Source organism: Bubalus kerabau, chromosome 8 (genome assembly GCF_029407905.1).
Source record: "Bubalus kerabau isolate K-KA32 ecotype Philippines breed swamp buffalo chromosome 8, PCC_UOA_SB_1v2, whole genome shotgun sequence".
In the NCBI taxonomy this organism is placed as follows: Eukaryota; Metazoa; Chordata; class Mammalia; order Artiodactyla; family Bovidae; genus Bubalus; species Bubalus kerabau.
Genome location: NC_073631.1, coordinates 75,512,363 through 75,533,555, shown reverse-complemented (window position 1 = coordinate 75,533,555; position 21,193 = coordinate 75,512,363). Strand labels below are relative to the sequence as shown.

General features: G+C 36.1%; 1 protein-coding gene across 4 annotated transcripts in view; it reads right to left on the bottom strand.

Moving 5' to 3' along the window:
• The window catches only part of ADAM22 (ADAM metallopeptidase domain 22), a 243,441-nt gene that overhangs the window by 12,032 nt on the left and 210,216 nt on the right, over positions 1-21,193 (bottom strand). The window contains exons 25-30 of one of the 4 annotated variants that reach the window (XM_055590596.1): positions 20,734-20,824; positions 16,822-16,839; positions 9,866-10,060; positions 7,468-7,568; positions 7,054-7,120; positions 4,587-4,697 (exon numbers count right to left, since the gene is read on the bottom strand). In XM_055590596.1, the coding sequence (XP_055446571.1) occupies positions 4,587-4,697; positions 7,054-7,120; positions 7,468-7,568; positions 9,866-10,060; positions 16,822-16,839; positions 20,734-20,824 (583 nt within the window). The remainder of the gene's footprint in view (positions 1-4,586; positions 4,698-7,053; positions 7,121-7,467; positions 7,569-9,865; positions 10,061-16,821; positions 16,840-20,733; positions 20,825-21,193) is intronic. The other 3 variants (XM_055590595.1, XM_055590593.1, XM_055590594.1) reach the window with 3 other exon arrangements.

Below are 21,193 nucleotides of genomic sequence, written 5' to 3'. Positions count from 1 at the left end.
TCAGAGTCATATAGATACCATTTTTCTTTTTCCAATGCTGGACTGTCTTTTGGACCAGTGTGCTGTAGTCAGAGTCCCCACTGCATTTTGATAAGGATGCCACAAACCCCACACCACATGGGTGATTAATAAAGTGACCTTTGCCCTCATTGGTGGTTTTGGCAGGTAATCCTGAATGAATGACCTGGCGGCAGACGAAGCAGACCTGAGCTTAATAAGCATAGGGTTGGCAAAGCATAAGCCTTTGGGTCTCCTATGTGAGGCTTGGTGTGGACGGACAGTGGATGAAATTCACTCTGTTGTGTTAGTATCACATGTTCTAAGCCCTGGAACATCTCAATTATTTACCACTTCCACAAAAATTCTGGGTTGACTTTCAGGTCTTACAGGCATAATCCTTATTAACCCCCATATGACAGTTAACTTATAACCCTCCACTAAATTTTATCTAGCCTTTAAACATACATATGTATTTAATAAGGCATTCTTCGTGTGACTATCCACTGTAGGGACCAACGTCTCATCATGAGAGGAGATAAGGAACCCTCTACCATTGCCCTTGCAGCTTTGCACGTGCAACGGGGGAAGCTGAAGCATTCCCCCATCCAAATTGCATTTATTCATGCAGCTTCTGGGCAGACCTGGGTGCTGATTTTAAGAAACGTGAACTCTGCTCTGGGAGCCACATAAACTACTCAGCTCACCCAGGGGAGGTGAATCAACTCTTCCGGAGTACCATTTCACAAATCAGTGTTACCAAAATGCTAAGTCCATTTAGGTCATGGAAGCCCTACCCCATATGGGACCAAAGTCACTGTGTTACTGTGTTTTGGTTCCATGGCTGATACAAGTTATAATCTGCCCACAAGCCTGAGGAAAATAGAAAGGAGAAGTAGGACCGCAGGTGAGCCAAGATTCCAAATAACATTCAAAATCATCTTACCTGTCTTGCTGACGCTGGCCATCTTGGTAGCTACAGGTGAGGTGGGATGTTTGAATGTGAGTGTATGTGTATGAAGTTCAGTGAGAAAGTGGTATTAGCAGAGGGGGAGGGAAGAAGGGGGAAGATGGGGTATAAAAGCAGGAGATATTTTTGTGAGCAAGCAGGGTTATGCTTTCCTTGAGTTATATGCAAATGTATGGATCAAATTAAAATGCAGGTTGGTCTAATCATTTTCTCAAACTATACATGTCTAAACTAAATGGTACACTGGAAGAGAAAGTCCACCTTGTATGGGTGCTGAGAGTTGAAAACACATACATGTTTTGATACCTGATCAATGCTGATCCAAGTCATGGCAATAAGGAATCTGAAAGCTAACTGTTGAAGCTATGCTCCGAAGAGGTAGTAATTGAGTCTATATTGCTTCTTTACATTAGTTGTCCACAAAGTTGTCAGATTTGAAGCATATGTTTACATCCAGGAAATCAGTTTGATATTGTAAAGAGAGGAAAAATGCCATTAGGAGCTCTTGGAAATTCTTGCTGACCTCTAATGTTAACTGAGCTGCACTGAATTGAGTCAATTTGCTAGTTTCCAATCTAGAGGAATACTCTGTCTGCTTTTTTGTGAATCAAGATCGTGTTTCTGACCTTTTTCCTGGTTCCACCTGAAGGGTTAGACAATAACATTCTTACTGGAATAAAAAATTCCTTAGAGGCTTTTTTGAGAATCCTTAACACCCTTCTCAGCACAGCTCTTCTCTGATAGCAAATGGCTGTACTGAACAAACAAAGCCTCATCACATTCCATACTCTCTCTTGTGGTCAATAGTATCTCAATAATTTTCAGGTTCCATCAAATAATTGTTTTTACTAAAAGTAAAATTCTACTACATTTCATTTCATTACTTTTCATGTTTTTCCTTGAGTTTTTGTATGTACTATGCACTCTTAAGGCAGTAAGTAGGAAAAATGCATTATGAAACTGCTAGGTTCTAGAAATTAAATTGTTCAGGTTAATAGTGCTTCTTTATTAGTGGAAAGTATGCTTCATGCCCATAGAACACTACATAGCATAACATGAAGAGAAAGCTACTAAAAAGCTGAAGATGGTGATAGGGACATGCACTAAATGGAAACCCTTTCAAATATGTTCATTTGAAACATTCAGAAAAGAACTAGACTTGCTCATGAAGCCAAAAACAGAGGTCAAAAGGCAGCAAATAAACAAGAACCTTTTCCACCTATGGGAACTTGTATTGGGAGATACAAGATAGAAAACCAGTCACACAACAGTATTTGTATGTGCTGGGAGAGTTTGAAAAGGATATAAAATTAATTTATAAAATACCTAAAGTATGGTCCTTCAGTGTTTTTATTCACATCTTCTACCCACTTAGCTACATTATAGTCTCTTTTGAACCATGGGTTTAAATACCTGCAGAAAGCAATGGAAGGAACAAAGAAAGCAGAACAAGATAGAAAATCTGAAAATACACAGCACAAGCTTAGCAAGGATGTTCTTCACCCTCTAAATGCAAGTGACTATGGCAAATAAACCAGGATGGATGCCGGGTGATTATGAGGCAGTCTGTACAACAACATGACAATTAACTCAGCTACAAGAAGGCTCAAGGTATTCTAGCGTATATTCAACTTTTCAGGGAAAGCCTTTCCAGGGGTTTCCCAAAGTGCATCAGAAACTCTCTTTCAGAGTAATGTCACAGCCCCCTTCACCCACCTCCAAAGGCTTTTTCCAGGCCACCACTCATTTGTCTCCTTGGCTTTCAAATGATAATGGGCCTTTTTGAAAATATTCAGATGGCTGCATTCCAACCTGGTGTTTCAGAATATAACATCCCAAGAACAATTAAAAGAAGCCAAGCTCTTTTTCCAGTACGAAAGGAAAGATTTTACATGGCTTCTGTCTCATTCCTGAGAGCAGATTCCAAGCTGGAGTTTAGGAGAAAGGTGATCCAGCTGGCTCTATAATGAGCAGAAAGGGGCCCACTCCTCTGATCCTGGAGCCCCAACACACAGTATGGACCCAGCAGGCCTCCATGATCTTGAGGTGGGTTTTAACTTAGGAGCAGCTGCCATTCCATCCTTCCTCCCCTTTGTGCACTTCACATTCATGTTTCCAGTAGGAAATGCCTCAGAAGTTGCCTTCTGAGTGTCTGATCACTGGGTGAGTGATTGCCAGAGGATAATAATGACCTTAGCTAACATTTTCCTGATGGATCTGACAAAGTCTCCATCAGAATTACTGCACAAAGGAAGATGTTAAAATTATGAGTACAAGAGGTTTTATATTTTTTTCCAGAGTTTCTTTTGATTTTTAACCCTGGAAGCCAAGCAAAAACACACCCTCTTAGAATATGTCCTTGTCAAATACATAAAGATTCAACAAATTCAGTCACAGAAGAATCTGGAAATTTTACACTGAGATTTCTCATTTAAAAGGTAACTTCCAGAGATACCATAGACAATGAAGATTTAAACTCAGTAAAATGTTTAAAGTTATTTCAAAACAAACCAGGGGAAATTATAAAATCACTGCTTTTTTTGTGGTTAAAGTTTGCTTCTTGCCTCCATATTTAGTTTTTGGGGGTTTTTTCGGTAGATACATTTAAATCAAGATACATTTCCACAGTTATATAAACAATATTAGATTATATTTCCAAAGTGCTTTCCCTCAAGTTTCCCTTTCCTTTTTAGTTATAACCAATGTACACTACAAAATAACATCGTCAGTTCCCTCCTGAGGGAAGGGCTTGCTTGCTTTTCATGCTTACAAGACCATTTTTGCTAAGATAGTGTCCGACTTGGGCACAATTCACACTTCTTTTTGCCTTTAGCCACAATCATTGCCAACTTGTGCTTTTGACAGAGATAGCCAATTAAAACTTGCATAAAGATTTCCACTAAGACTCTGAACAAAAAGAAAAAAGTCAAAAAGCAAGTGCAGCCACACATAAAGGCTAGTGAATGCTTTGGCCTGGGGAAAACTGTAGAAAAAGCCCATGCAGCTGTTACTGGGTGAAACATAGCCGCACAGCAAACTGAGTCACCCACAGGCAGTCGGCCACTTCAAGTAGGAGACGTGTGTTCCTTTCACTGTCAATCTTAGTAGCTCCAAGGAACAGCCATGGCTGTTCCAAGAAACATACAGCCATGTGGCCTGACTTGCACATGTCAGGCCTTTCTCTCTGTGTCAGGGAGCATCTCAGAAAGCTATGATCACTTCACGCTAGGTCACTGAAGAGAGCTCTCAATCGAGATTCCCTCTGGGGATGTGCCTATGAAAGTGTCTTCACAGTGGGCCTCCTAATAATCTCTAGGTCGTGCTGGCTACAGTGATGAGATTTCATCACATTGGGATGCATCTGCCTACGTAGCTTGACTTGGCTTGTAGCGCAACATGCAAAAAAAAAAAAAAAAGCATTCAACAGGATAGGAGAGCCCTTTGTGTTCTCCAGAATGGAAAGGCAGAGGAAAATTAGCCGGTGCTGGCTGGACCAGGAGCACCTCTGAGCAGACGTTGGGGGTCAGTCAGAGATCAAATGACTCTGCTCTCAGCCAAGGAAGGGACTTGAAGGGAGATTAAGTGGCAGCCCAGAATGAAGGGGCAGGTGGAGACTGACCTGTGATCCAGACTCCCTGTCTGGGGGCTGTCAGAGCCCCCTGAGCTTATGCCTTGGGATGGGACTGTCTGGGCGAGGGAGTGCCCAGGCTCAGGTGCTTGGGGCTCCCTCCTGTAAAAACACAATATATAATACAAAGTCTAAGCCAAAAACCTTTTGTTTTTACATCATGTACAACAGTGAGGAAGATGCAAAAGCTTTGAGTGGAAAAACAATACAATAAACAAGGACGTTTTATAGCACAGTATGCATTTGTGGTGCATGGTTTCTTTAATGACCTCATGTTTCATCATCCTTTGGGATGATCAGATACTAAAGGGCATGTTGAAATAATGGACCTGATAGTAACTCTTAACCTAAAAAAAATTTAAAAGATATGTTTGTCTGTGGTCATACTGCTCCTCTTATAAGTCACACAAATGATATTGTTATATCAGATGCAATTGCAATTATTTAATAAACATGGGAGGTATTAAAAAAAAAACTGTTGACATAATTCCTGATATGCTATGTGTTAGGATTTCTTTTAAGAAAAATAAAACAAAACATAGTGTCTGGACAATAAGGTATATGAGAATGTGAGAAGTGGTCAGCTTCACAAACTTGGTTCCATTTAGCTTATATGGGTCATGTAACCAAATCTGAAAGTCTGAAAAATCTGAGAGCATCCTTAATACTTCTTCATAATGATGACTCCATTATGATGACTTATTAAATATAATAATTATCTCACAGGCAAGATTTCTCAAGGGCTGTCTACAGTATCATAATATTTGTTGCATGATAAATAATTAAAAAAAAATAAGTGATTTGCTAGAAAATGTCACTAAACACCAAGTATTCCTTGGGTCCTAAACTCATAGCTTTAATACAATATTGTATATTTGGTGGTTGTTCACTTAGGAGTTTTCAAAGCCTTGTTACAGGAAATACTGTTAAAGCACTACACAGTTACACAAAGGAAGTTCTGAAGAACATTCAGCAGTTTAACCTGTACTCTTGTGAGCAACTGAGATAAGCTAAGAAGCTCTTACCAGGTGACCTCATGCAAAACAAATCAAACATTCCAAGAGTTTATCCATGATGAGCCCTAAAGCATTCAAGCGCTTTGGGAATGTATAAGATAAACTCTAACAGAGTAGTTATTTGTGATGGAGTTCTATGATGCCATTCTGGACCATGCAATGGTATCACTGGAACCTATTTATCGTTGCTAAGGTAACATATCCTCTAGTAAACTGACAAGCCACTTACAAGACAATATCATCAGCAGGAAGCTCCAAATTTCAGGGCAATGTTATTGTCCTGGACTGAAAAAGGTAGGGTATATGATGGAAAAGCTAACGTGAGTTTCTGACAGGCAGTGAACAAATATCTGCTATTCAGATTTTTAAAGTATTAAGGCATGAAGAAGCAATAGAGATCCAGGGAATAGTCACTAACACTGCAGTGAGACATAAGTAAAAACAACAAAAAAAAATTAGGTAGGTCCAAAAAATATGGCTAATTAAAACCAAGTGGCAAGGTCCAGAAGAAAACTAAGGATGTGTTTCATTCCATGATGGGAGATAAAGGTTCCAAGAAGCTTGGTTTTGCTTGATTTTCTTTAGTGGAGAGACAAATTTTAAAAGTGTATGGTGTTTGCTGCTGCTAAGCTGCTAAGTCGCTTCAGTCGTGTCCGACTCTTAGCGACCCCATGGACTGCAGCCTACCAGGCTCCTCTGTCCATGGGATTTTCCAGGCAAGAGTACTGGAGTGGGGTGCCATTGCCTTCTCCGATGGTGTTTACCTCATTATAAATGACTTTAAATGTAACTGCTAACCCCATCTGACTTAAAAAAAAAATGTGGCTATCATTTAAAATACAGAGTGTTGCATTCAGTGACAATGATTCCGTTAAAGAGCAAGTTTAGGGAAATACACTTTTAAATGTCCTCAGAAGGAAAATTTTAAAGGGACCCATATTCCAGTAGTCTGAGAGAATGCTTAGATGGCCATGAAGCCCTGGGAGCGGTGGTTTCACGCTGCGAGCAGCTCTCATGCTCTAGTACGGTGGAAACTTCCCCCTGATGCTTCTAGGCTGTGTGAATATTGGGGAGAGGAAAGGTGACCCCTCTGAAATGGCTGGACCCCGGGCGATGAGAAGAAAGGAATGTTATCAAAATTCCCTTCAAACAGAACCAAAACACCACAATGGCAGGTTACTGGAGGACAAAGCCTGCAGCGAGGGTGAGACCCCCCACTAACAGGGGGTATTGGTATGGGCACAGTTGCGAAGATGCCTATGTAAAAGAGAAAAGCCATGGTTAATTTTAAAACAGCAAAATAAATAAATAAAAGGATTAAAAAGACAAAACCAAGACCCAGAGGCATGGTTTACAGTTCTTTGATGATCAGGTTAATTAACATTTCACACTAATTGCACAGGACCTTGCAGGGTCTTTTTCCATTAGAGGTTCAGACTTACTCAGTTGAATTAGACCGAGGTCTAAATCTTTTGCCTCTGATTTTCTTTCTGTTGCCTCCCAGGTTACCTGAAAAAGATGGTTTATGGCTAGATTTGAATATTTAAAAAAAAAAAATTTCTGCGTGTTTAATTACACTGTATTTCAAGTGAATGCAATTCACAACAGCACCAGCCCAGAACATAGAACTTGAGAGCACTGTGCAGCCTTCTCATGTACCCAGTGCACTGGTGCTACCAAATCCCATCATTTCCCAACCACGGAAAAAAACTGGATTCTCTCATAAGAAATGTCCTCCTCTCTGTTGGGAGAAGAGCTGAAGAACTAATGAAAAAGAACACGTCTTTACAACCAGGCACCACACAATACAGAATTAAGGTTATGTGGACAGATGGGTTCCGAATGCTGCCCTATACCTTGCCAAGAGTTACTCCGAGGTCGTCCATTTTCACAGATGTCTGAAATATGTTTTGTGTCTGGAATCCTTTCACTCCAAGAATGAGAAAGTCCATTTGACCTGAAATTGAAAATGTGTATATACTGTTCAAAAATATAATCAAATGAATGTTTTGAAATCAGTAAGCAACATTTCTAAGCATTACTGAGCATTAAAATAAGAAAGAAAAAATCTGAAATGAAAGAATGAAGAAAACATGAAAGTCTTCATGAAGAAGGCAGAATTACACAACATTCAATTTAAGAAAAGTCAAATACAATGGAACCCCATTACAAGAGTTTGTAATTGAAAAGTATCAGGATACAGTGCAAGCCAATTACATTCCCAAGAACCACACAGAGCAAATACACTATGTATTCCAGTTACAGAATCCATGCAGCAAGTTATAATGGGGTCCCACCATAGATGTTTCTTAATTGTAAAGCAATGGCTTCCATTCAAGTATTATGAGAACATGGACTTCCAAGAGATTTCAATAAGAATTGCTCAGTTGAACCTCGTTAACCTTTATCAAAGATTAATCTTTATCAAAACCTAATATTTAGGTTTTCTTAAACAATAAAATTATTTTCTGAGAATTGGCATTTTTCTCCACTAATATGCACCCCCCCTCCCAAATATGGTACTGTTGGTTAACTGTCCAATAATTGAATTGAGTCAGATGTTTATCATGGAGCTTTCTCTCACAAAGTCCATGTACCATTAAGCCCTTCTGCTTTTTGTGTCCTGCCATCTTTAAATGAATTGTCTACAAGAAGCAAAATTTATATACCTACCTTGAACCACATAAGAAAAGCATTTTGACAAACTGCATATACTTAGGAGGAATCACATAATTTGGTACAATATTTAAGTGTTTAAAAGTCAAAACCCATTGAGATTTTGCTAAAATCTGGTAAAGATTCAAATCAATATTTTAAGCTCTTCTTGAAGTACTTTAGAAAATAGTGCTGTAATTTAAGTCTTTTCCATATATCATTCCAGTTAATTGCTAAAAACATCTATTTTAAAAGGAACCTTCTAGTGATGAATGAAAATAAATGGAACTCAGCACAATTATTATGTAATTCCCTAGATTTTTCACCATCATTTGCTAAGTATAAAGTAACTCATATTTTGTACAAAAGAACAATAGAAATTCTCCTGGAATCTATTGATTTTTACACTTATTTACCATGTGATTTGATTTAAAATTAAATATTTGATGAAGAAAATATATACTGTGAGGATTTTAAGAAAAGATTATTCTCTTAGCTAAAAAGTACCCAATGAATTAAAAGAATAAAATGTTTGAACATCCTTCTATAGAACTGTACTCCTTATGCAAAGACTAATAATTTAACTTTAGATTTAAGCTTTGTTATCTGAGTAAAAACAATCCTTTATGCTGAGGACAGTTCCATAGTAGTTCCCAAATCTCACTAATTCCTTCAATTTTTTTTTTCCTGATGTTTATAAAGAGTGAGATCCACTGTAGAATTTTTGTAGATTACTCTATTTAGAACCTCAGAAGAGATCATGTTTCTTCTCAATAAACTAGCAATTTCCCTTTCAGTCTATAAAGGAACTACTGTGCCCAAAGTATACATTTCAGCCCTACCAACAATTTTAAAGAAACTCTTCCAGAGGAATATTTAAGTTTTTTTCAATGTGAATGAAGGTCTCATTTCCTAAAACATTCTATTTATTTCTTCTGTCAGCTTATTTTATTAAGCATTTATAAAGCATGCAGAATTTTAAATGGTCTTATATCCCTTAAGACCATAGAGCAAGAATACAGCCTTCAAGTTTAAGACATATAAATAATATATTAACCCCATCTGGACTGCTATAAAACTCAAATATTAAAAATGCTTAAATTAATTTGGCAACCAGCTCTAAATTATAAAGTCTAGAATTACTCATTCCAGGAATGAAAGGCAAAATCATAATATTCAAATATATGATTCACAGAGAAGCAATCGTTTTTTCACAGCAAGCTTAGCTTTGATAAATTTAAAATTTAAAAAATTCAATGCAGCATTTATATTAATAACCAATTTATTTTAACAACTGCTTTTACTGAAGCGTGACAGTAACCTTTTTCTTTGACTACCAAACATGACATAAAGCTCACCATTTAAAATACAATAAAATACTATGTGTAGTTTCTGAAGCAGTAGAAGAGCAAGATTGAAAAACCCTGGAGTTTCTATGTAGACTTAGGGTTGTTATTTGCTTAGTTTTCTTTTGTTTGGTTTTCTGGCCTGATTTGTTAAACCACTGGTTCTGAGCATATGGCATTTTGAAGTAGAGTAATCAAAGAACAAAGGATACTATTTTTTAACATTCAAGAAAGAAGGAAGAAGTAATCAAACCTGCTGCAAAATAATGAAATGTTCTGACTAATGGAATAATGTGTGATGGAACAGGTAGAAATCTGAAAATGCGACAGAAAAGCAGACCTCTTCTTAGAACTAGATGCTGAGTTTGTGCTGACTCCAGGAGGAATGTCGCTATAAAAAGAGTCGCCATCTCCAGGCTTTTTTACATAATCTCCCTGGGGTAACTGTCTAAGGCATAATAAACATTTCAAAGTCAGAAAACAAGACACACACATGAACACAGACATATACAAATATTATTTTAGGAAAAAAGAGGTAGGGATAATGATCTACATGAATCAAATCTATAACAACATGTAAGATTATTAATAAATGTGACAAGTTAAAGTCATTCTAATTGTAGAGGTCAGAAATGCAATCACTGAAGTCTTTACAATCTGGATGAATATACCCTTGTTTCAGGGGAAAAATATGAAAAGATGAGGTTTTTCACTGTAACTTCATTACACTTAGAGATGTTAATTGCCATTTTGTCTTTAAAAACAAACAAACAAAAAAAAAAAACCCTGGTGCTGAAGGAGACATATCAAGACAGACAGTCCTTGCCCAGATAAGGTATCCTTTTTTTCACTGTGGTGTGTAAACTATTTGTAATTTCTAAATACTATAAATGTAATCTTAATTTGGCCTTAAAAGAACTGACTGATTTCTAAACTGTTCTATAATTTAATCCAAATAAATTATTTGAATTCTCTATTCAATCTGGGGCCTCACTATTCATTTAGCAGAAATATAAAGAAATCGAAAGAGATTCAAATGTCAATCAAAAATGTAATTCTGTTAACTGCACACTAGAATATGTAAAGGAAGATAATTTAGCAAGAGGAAGAAAGAGTTGAAAAATAGTGGAATTCTTGTTGATACTATAGAAAGATACTTATAGGTGGCTGGTGGATGACCTCAATTTTTTATCTCCAACAAGGGAAAATCTACATAGTCTGCACTATTACCGACTCCATTCGCTCTGATTTTGAATTAACTGAGATTGGAACATATTTTTATTACTTCTGCTAAGGGAACAGGGTAGAAAACTTTAGATAGAACTGCCTTGTCAATGCTCCTACTTTGGTAGTTAATCTGATTTTTTGCCAGTTCATGACCCCCAGACAGGCATGGCTAATAAAATTTTACAACCGACATAAAGCACCTATATTAACTTGTGTGATCTACCTCTCCCCTTTAAGGAAATCAAATTTCTCATTAGATTTGTATGTAGGATTAATCTAACTTTTGATTCATATTCTTTCAAAATATTTGTGACTTTAGATCATAAATGTAATCTTTTTTCCCAGTATATTATGAAACATTAATTTTATAGAAAAGACATGTAATTCCCATATTTATACTGTTAATAACACAAATGATATATCTGTTTATGGAAGAGATATTTAACTCTCTGGAATCATATTTTCTGTCTTGCCTCCTATCAGTAAAATGCTCTAGCAATTTTTTGAAAAATAAAAAAAAATCAAAGTTTTGTAAGTTGCCCCAGGTAGGAAAATTGCCTTTTGTATCATATCAATACTTATAAAAGAATGCCAAAGAACATCCCATTAACATTACATTTCCAATAATAATCTTTATGGTTAACAAGTCATTTTTGTCACTATTACCTTTAATGATAATTTTTATAAGCTGATGAGATGTGGCTCACTAAATTCAAATTTATATGCTGTGCTTACTTGCTCTGTCGTGTCTGACTCTTTGCAACCCCATGGATTGTATCCCACCACGCTCCTCTGTCCATGGGGATTCTCCAGGCAAGAATACTAGAGTGGGTTGCCATGCCGTCCTCCAGGGGATATTCCCAACCCAGGGATCAAACCCAGATCTCCCGCATTGCAGGCAGATTCTTTACCGACTAAGCCACCAGGGAAGCCCAAGAATACTGGAGTGGGTAGCCTATCCCTTCTCCAGGGGATCTTCCTGACCCAGAAATCAAACCAGGGTCTTCTGCATTGCAAGTGGATTCTTTACCAGCTGAGCTACCAGGGAAGCCCATAAATTCAAAGCAAATAAATATAAGTTGTGACTTTACTTGACTTTGCACCCAAATTACTCTTTCTTTACATGGTTTTGGCATTCAGGCATTTACCAAGGGTTCACTTATCTGAGACTGCAGGCTTAAATGGACTGCTTCTCACAATGGATGGGGCTCAATGGTTTTGCCTGTTTGTTTAGCTAAGCATGGTTTACAAATTCTTCAATGTAATTTCTCTGCAGTCCATGTTCATCTTTCACACTGCACACAAACATCCTAAATGCTACACATGTCATAAACTATGGGCTTCAGCCAAAGGGTTGAAAGGAAAGTTTAAGTGCAGTGAACTTTGAGGGGCATGGCTTTGCTTTTACCATCCCAGGCAAACTAGACTCTTCTCTATCTTTACCATGAAGTCTTCAAAATAAAGAAATTACACTTTATTCTTCTTAAAATTCCACAAAGAATGCATATAACTTCTTCACACAGTAAATGCATTAAAATGTTAATAATAACAGATGATAAACTTTGTTAAAGATCTTTTAATACTATTTAACAGCCTTCACTGTCCAGAAATTTATTCTTTTTTAAATATCCAATTATATCTTATTACAAACCTACTTCTTCCTGATTAACCTTTAGTGAAGATAGAGAATATCAGGTCCCTATGATCAATAAAATACTACTTCATCATTTGTTATAATAGAGCATAAATGATCAAGTAACTGATAGCTTTAAATATGTTAAAACTGAATTTATTTTTCTAGTCTTTATGCTTTTCTTCCTAAATTTTACTAGTTTCATAGAATTTTGGGATTAGGTGGCCTGATCAGTACCAAGTTTTATAATGGAGAAATTACCTCAAATTTCCCACATCACAAGCAAATATTTTAGACATGTGAATGAATTTTTCTATAAATAATAACCAAAAGAAAATAAAACTTATTTAGCTAAATTATTTTTCCTCAAAAAGGATTCCTATTATAAGAGAAGTCTGATCTTTCCTTAAAGGGTATGCTGAACCATAATATTTAACTTAATAATCCTTACACATACTCAAAAGGAGATCATAATGAAAAAAATTAAGTCTTAACCTTAAGACTGAAGGAGGCACTTTCCCAAAGCTTTGTTGGTGTCTGGGCTGTCTGCTATTGGAACTGCCACACTGCTGTCTGAAGAAATGTTTTGTACTGTGTACTAAGTCACATTGACAGATGCATGAATATCACTATAATAACATTAAAAAAACTAAAAAACTAAGAAAGTCTTGGGGAAAAAAAGGAGGGAGGTTTACAAGCAGAAAGAAAAGTGGCTAAAACAGGGTAACAGAGAGGAAAGATATGGGGAAGGGGGTTTCTGCTTAAGGTATGGATCAGGAAGATATGAACTAATTATTTACTCTGATTCATATTATGTATGTTCAATAATGTATGTTCATTTCAGACAAAAGAATATTGCACCTGAATAAGGATGCTTTATAAATCCAAGTTTAATGAAATCCAAGTTTAATGCTTTATAAATCCAAATTTAATGAATTCAATTTAACTTGAATTAAATCCAAGTTTAACTGCACCTGAATAAGGATGCTTTATAAATCCAAGTTTATTCTATTGCTATTTGCAAAACTGCCTGAAAACTAAAATTCAAACTTCTAATTCTTATTGCAAAATATATAGCTGCTAACTCCCAAAGCAATTATGCTAAAATAGAAACAATAGCATCAACTGAAAAATAGATGGAAGCCTTCTTTCCTGGAGATTTTAAAGAAAATTATCAGTAATCATCCTTCTAACTAGACGATATCTAAGAATTCTCCTTGGCTCCTCAGTCCCATGGCTCTACCCTTCACAAGATGACACTGGCAGATTTATATTTATTTATTTGTTTACTTATTTATTTATTTTTGCCATATTTGCAGCATTTGGAATCCTAGTTCCCCAACCAGGGATCTAACCTCGGCCCCTGCCCTGGACCGCCAGGGAAGTTGCCAACCCTGGCAGGCCTAAAGTGATATAATTCATGTATGAAGTTCTGTCTCCCAGAATGGGCTTCTATCTTTTATCAGGCAGCTTATAAACAAAAAGAAAAAGAAAAAAAGGGCTTGCTTCTAATCTTTTTGCCAGATGTGAAATTAAACCTATCACACATTCCTTCAATATAAAGAAAACCTGGGGGACACATTCTCTGGTGGGAAAATTTACCAGGTTATCAGGTTTCTTCACAGAATTACTTGCCTGACATTTCCAGTCATTTGAAAGTTATGCTGAGTTTGGCATTTCTGAGCCATTGTATCATTAATTAAAGAATCTCATAACTGGCTACATACTTAATATGTATTTAGTGTCAAAGCAAAGCTGTATGTTCACCAATGCTTTCATACCAGGATGCGTGGGCCTCACTCATGTCAGGAATGCTGCCTTTCTCTTTAAGGACAACCATACCTACCTATCTCTTTCATCTGAGGATTAGAGAAACACAAAGTCTTCAGAGACCACATATCAGTAACTTTCCTTACTAGAAAGCTTCACAGATGAGAAAGAACTTTGTCTGCATTTGGGACTGGGGAAAGTTTAAGTGATTTCCCAAGATCACATACTAGCAGGTAGATTTCTGATTCATTCTAGATTGGTCCTCCCACCATGGAACTTCAGAGCAAAACTTAATTTAAAAGCAACTCAAATTTTTTATTTCTATTCCCTGGCATCCTTTGGAATTGGGCACATCTTTATTGGAATATCTTCAGATATTTTCACATGATTGTAAATTTCCTAATGTAGGCTTTGGTACATTGGTCCTTCTCTATAACCACTAAGATACATTCTAATAAAAGACTGTCCTTCAGATGATATTTATATACTCACAACTTCCTGCTAAAGTTGATTCCTTGCAGCTTCTCCATTTTAACAATTATTATATAACCCTATATAATACCTGGAAAATCCCATGGACAGAGGAGCCTGGTAGTCTACAATCCATGGGGTTGCAAAGAGTCGGACACGACTGAGCGACTTCACTTTCACTTTTCATATAACCCTAAGAGTCATAAGCTTCAGACAATCATAAGGGCAAAAATAAATAAAATTTGTGCTGAAATATATAAAAAAAAATAGTACCTGCTGAAAAGTGACAACTCTCAAAATATGAACTAGACTTCAAAGGGTGTCCAGATTGATGAAATGGTGACTCAGTATTCATCATATACTGGTAATACTCCCAGGATTACCAGGAGGCATGAAATTACATCAGGCACAAAAAAGAGATTTCTAACAAAAATTTTCTTAACTGTACCTATGCATATATTGAGTTAGAATAAGAAATTGGTGCTCAGGTTTACATATTATCATTTGTTTTTGTAATGTGGGCAATTCCTTTATTCTGGAGAATACCCCTGGTGAGAACACGTCTTAGAGCACCATAACAATTTTGCTTACATTATGTATTTATGACACTGTGCTTTCCTTTTCAAATAGTCAGCAATATTAAATTACCCTGCAGAGTTAATTCTTACAGAAATGGAGCTAAATCACCAGTTTTTGATCTTTGTAGTATAATTTTCTTTTTCACTGAAGAAAGCCACCAAATTTACATTTCTGGTATAACTGATCAACATCTACCCAACAGAAGGCGTAAGTAGCTTCAGCTCTTCTTCAGTGTTTTTTGGACACAGAGTTTAAAACATGTCACAGAGAAATCTATTTCTTTTATTTAAATAATTTTGTTTCAGTTTTACTTTCTCCATTAATGATAGAAGTCAGTGACTCCAGAGCAAGGTCATTATTTTCTAATATTTATGGCTAACTGGCCAGGATCTCAATGGGTACCCTGTGGGTACCACTTATGGCTAAAACCTTATACAGATTTTAAATTATAACATAGAAGGAAACAGAACAAAGTTTAAAATTCTAGTTTGTGAAAAAAAAATGAAAGCTGTGGCTAGGGTCTGATAAAGTGTCACATTCATTACATCTTATTTCTAATCTGCCTCAGACATTTCCTACAATTGCGGGAGAAGTTAGGAGCCTGCATAGGCATCTTGAGTACAAAACTAGGACTATATGATGTGGTCTTAGATGGTCAATTTCCAGTATATTTTAATTTTTTGGTATCAATAGTTAATAGCAATTGTAAGTTTTTAAATGTGAAAAGTGAGGAGTGTACCTCAATACGGGCTAATTTAGATTTAGAAAAAATAGGCAAGTTTTACGTAATTACATGAATGCTTTGTATCTCTTTAGACACTGCTGGCTAAACATAGATTTTAAGGTTATATGAACAGAGTGCCTGACTTTATGGGCTTTTTATTGAAAAAAAAATAGTGTAGTAGGCAATCAGAGATTATTACTATGCAAATTATTTCTTTCAAAACCTGTACAATTATCTAATCTGTAAAAAAAAAATTTCTTATGCAGAGATAAAACCGATTCCTCAAATGCCAAGATGCTCTCCTGATCACAATACTGTGCCTATATAAATTTTATCATTTATTAATGAAAGTTAGCAAAATAACAACAATCACTAAAAATAAATTCCTTTAGAAATCATTGGGCAAGAAAAGTGTTATAAATGTGAAGAAAAGCCAATCAACTAATGTAAACAAAGGTGACACCTTAACGTAAAGGAATTTTGTTTTAGGTAGGAAAAAAATCAACTTCTAAATATATATTACTATAAAAGTAACACAAATAAGAATGACTAATTATAGTTTTGTTGGATGAAAAACCATTAAAACTAAATAATGATAGATCTATTTTAAACTAACACATTCCACGGCAACAGTACTAAAATGATCATTTCAAGGCCATGAAAAATCAAGATTAGTTTATGACCACTACAACATAAAAACAAAAGTAAACTTAATTTATAACGGTATGTATGAATTCCAAAGATGATAACAAGATTTAAACCTTTTGGTTTTCAGTTTTACGTTCAGATCATTCTAATCACATACCTCTGCTCTCGATAGTTTCTTTTTATGGACAAGAAGAGAGAGAGAGAGAAAGAATTAGTTACCTAAAAAAATACATTAAGAGAAATCACTAAACATAAAAGCATTTGATGAAAGATCTCCACTAGAATTTCTAATTGCAGAATTAAAATGAAGATCAAAAACACAGTCTTCCCCCACCTCTGCCTCACACACACACACACACACACACACTCATTTACACAAATTTTACTTCATCTTTTGAAGAAATGACACCAAAGGGTTAGTGACAATATTTTCAAGTAATCATTGTTTAAAAGCAGAAAGCTTCAGTTATTAAAAAGTAATTGTTTTCTCAATGTCAACTGTTATCATACTAAACATTTAGTAATGTCCTGAAGTCAACCTTATTTCAAATATAGGTTTTCAGACATGCACATTGATTTAAATAAGGAAACTAGTCAAGTTTTATATATATATATAAAATGTGTTTTCATGCAAATAAAAATTATAATTCATTCTTTTTGGAATATATGCCACAAACTAGAGCTCATCCTAAGAATTTCAAATATGAAGACATAAATGCCCATAAGAACATTTTGTGTATGATAGAATGAGAATTCACAGCTGTTATGGACCTCCCATGTCATCACATCACTGTGAAGTTTCACTGAAAGCAACAGTGGTAATACTTTGTTTAAAGTCTCCTAAAATAAAATTGCGTGAGTTTCAGAATAAATCATTCTGAAACAAAAATGTGTTCTAGAGAGTGTGGTAAGGAGGTGCCAATGATTTTTAATTTTTAAATAAAACAAGCTAATTTCAAAATTTCTATCCTGACCTAACTAGCTGTCAGTATTTTGAAGACTTGTTGGAAGGTCAAGCAACTATCAGGTAGGCTCCTCCTTCCAAGATCAAGGCTAATGTTGCTGCATAGATTTTGTTTGTAGCACTTTTACCTGTCAATCTATTCCATGAATTCTCTGGGCATCTTGCTTAATAATGAGCTCATGAGAGTAAAAGTGCCAATTTGATATTTAATACTTTTCATTCCTGAAACTATCATATACGGGAGAAAAATAAGCCAAAATATTTCAATTCAACATGTTTTACTTTTTATCACCTCAATCTGATTCCCTGAGCGATCTACCAGTTACAAATGAGTATTCCTCATTTCCTATTCCTTCTATTACCCCAAACTTGGAGAAGGGGTAGAAAGTTTAATTGGAAGGATTAATGAGAAAATGAGTTCTCAAGTCCTAAATTCGCTTGGCATTTTAAATAGAATACATGAAACAGCATATTCATGAATTTAATTACTGTATTAAAATTTCTACATCCTTATTCTATTTTTATACAAATTCTGAATAAATGTAGTAACATTAAAACTTTCATCATTCAGGTTAAATTATTTATGAAGAGAATACTGTAGTATGAACTAGATTCTGCAAAGTACATATATTCAGAAACAAAAAAGTGAAACCACTTAAATTTCATAAAAATAAGAAATGATATACAGAAAGAAATATTTTTCATTCTAATCATTAAAACAAACAGACACAGATAATTTCATTAGCAGTAGGATTAGATGTTCAGGTTTCATATTCTTGAAAGGGTAATTTTTTCCAAGATTTTAAACGTGAAATATCAGTTTACATCAATAGGTGGCAGAAAACTAACAGAACTAACAATTTTGCTTTCCCTCCCGCATGACCAAACGAAACCACTGAGCTATTTCACAATGGCAGCGGTTGTGATGGCAACTACTACGTGAGCCTTGCACAAGGGAAGTCAAGGAAGTAGTGTGACGCCAAGATAGGGCTAATTCAGCTAAGGTATAAGGAGAGCTCAGACAATATATGTGCAGAAAAGCCTTTCTTTCAGACATACAATTTTATACCCCAAATTATGCTGAAATCAGCTGCTGCAAATATAAGCACGCAAAGCGCCAAACAATCTGCACATTAAAGAGGCATTTGCTACACTATGCTGCTGCTGCTAAGTCACTTCAGTCGTGTCCAACTCCGTGAGACCCCATAGACGGCAGCCACCAAGCTTCCCCGTCCCTGGGATTATCCAGGCAAGAACACTGGAGTGGGCTGCCATTTCCTTCTCCAATGCATGAAAGTGAAAAGTGAAAGTGAAGTCACTCAGTCGTGTCCGACTCTTAGTGACCCCATGGACTGCAGCCTACCAGGCTCCTCCATCCATGGGATTTTCCAGGCAAGAGTACTGGAGTGGGGTGCCATTGCCTTCTCCATACACTATGCTAGGCCATGTTAACTATATTATGCTAAACTTTACCCTGCTGTCTGTGCTATTTATTAACACAGCCTTGCACAAATGTCTTTCTGCATTTTTCTACTTACAACATAGAAAGTTTATCCTGGCAGTCAACTAATTACTCTCTCTTTTCAGCCAAAATAACTTCAGTGTTTTGACCTCACAGCCAGCAAGACCCATATACTAGTTTAAAGAGGTGTCTTTTAATTCAGTTGGATTAAAACCATGGCTTCCCTGGTGGCTCAGAGGTTAAAGCGTCTGCCTCCAATGCGGGAGACCTGGGTTTGATCCCTGGGTCGGGAAGATCCCCTGGAGAAGGAAGTAGTAACCTACTCTAGTATTCTTGCCTGGAGAATCCCATGGACGGAGAAGCCTGGTAGGCTACAGTCCACAGGGTCGCAAAGAGTCGGATATGACTGAGCGACTTCACTTTCACTTTTCACCTTCAAAACCATGTCAGGCAGTGATAATAGTAATAACAAATGATTATATACACTATGCTAGTCAATGCCTAATCAAAAAAGTTTGGCTCATTTAAGTTTTATTTTATTAAACATAAGTTATTTGAATACTAAGGAAACTTTTCACATCATAAGTTGAAGTACTTAATAAGGGAAATGAGCACATTAAGTATACAAAAAGTCTGGAATCTGTCAAGTCATTTACTTAGCTAAATGCTGCTGCTGCTAAGTCGCTTCAGTCATGTCCGACTCTGTGTGACCCCATAGACGGCAGCCCACCAGGCTCCCCCGTCCCTGGGATTCTCCAGGCAAGAGTACTGGAGTGGGTTGCCATTTCCTTCTCCAATGTATGAAAGTGAAAAGTGAAAGTGAAGTCACTCAGTCGTGTCCAACTCTTTGCGACCCCATGGACTGCAGCCTACCAGGCTCCTCCGTCCATGGGATTTTCCAGGCAAGAGTTCTGGAGTGGGTTGCCATTGCCTTCTCCAGCTAAATGCTAAGGGGATCCAATATTCAAAAGTTACATAATGTGTAACTTTTTAAATCTTGCACATAGAAACAAAGAATTGTAAGCTGAACCTTGAAGCTTAAGAATTAGGTTTCTAAAAGTTGTAACTTAAAGTTGAATTTTAATTTTAACACATTACATCTCTGAAGAGTTTTTCCTTCGCACAAAACACTCAGGTATTGAACAAATAACAATGTCTTCTTCACATTGGTTGGGGAGAGGTTTGGCTCTTGGCAGGATCCCTGCTCTTAGCAGGAAGCACTAAGGAGCTGATCATGCTCTTGATCTTGTTGATATCACCCTTGTTACTAAACGCTATGCTGTCTCATACACTATACTGCCTAGATGTGGGGGAATGGGTTTAAGTCAAGAGAATCTGCATCACTAAACAGCAAACCAACACAGCCTTTGTATGAGACACGATTTAGATTGATTTTATTTCATGTAATGGTTTTAAAATAATATTCAGTATTTTTAGAATAGATGGGAGTTAATCTCAAAATCTAAAAAATGATAAATTACTGTTACCTCTAATCATGCCAAGGATCATCATGGATTGAATACTGAACCAGACTGATTTTCCCTGCAGGTTTATTTATCCAACGATACAAAAATTTTTAGAATCATTTAGATAAATATTTTAAAGTACAGTTTGACAGTAATATATTGAGCCATTTCACTTACTTATAGCCCCATGCAGTAATTCCTAATATGAGGGCCAGCACTAAAATGGTGCCAGCAATTATGCCTATTATAATATTGGTACCAGCAACACCTGGGGGGAGAAAAAAAACAATGAAGATCAGTGAATACAGCTGAAATTTTGATATAAAATTCTTTCAGGAACTTTATTCTCCAGATTAATGATCATCACACTAATAACATTTGTTTTAAAAAGTGAGCATTTTTTCCTTTATACAGTTTTAATTTTAGAGAAGCTTTTTCCCAAATTTTATTTATGTATTCAGATATAATTGTGACAAAACACTCTATCAGTTTCAGGCGTATGACAATGATTTGATATTCCTATATATCTTGAAATTAAAAGCAGGCATTTTTAAGGGAAGAGAAATCAACCATAACTTAGCAATTTGATCAATTGGTTTTTGAAAAATAATTATTTGTGTATGTTCCCTTTTAATTC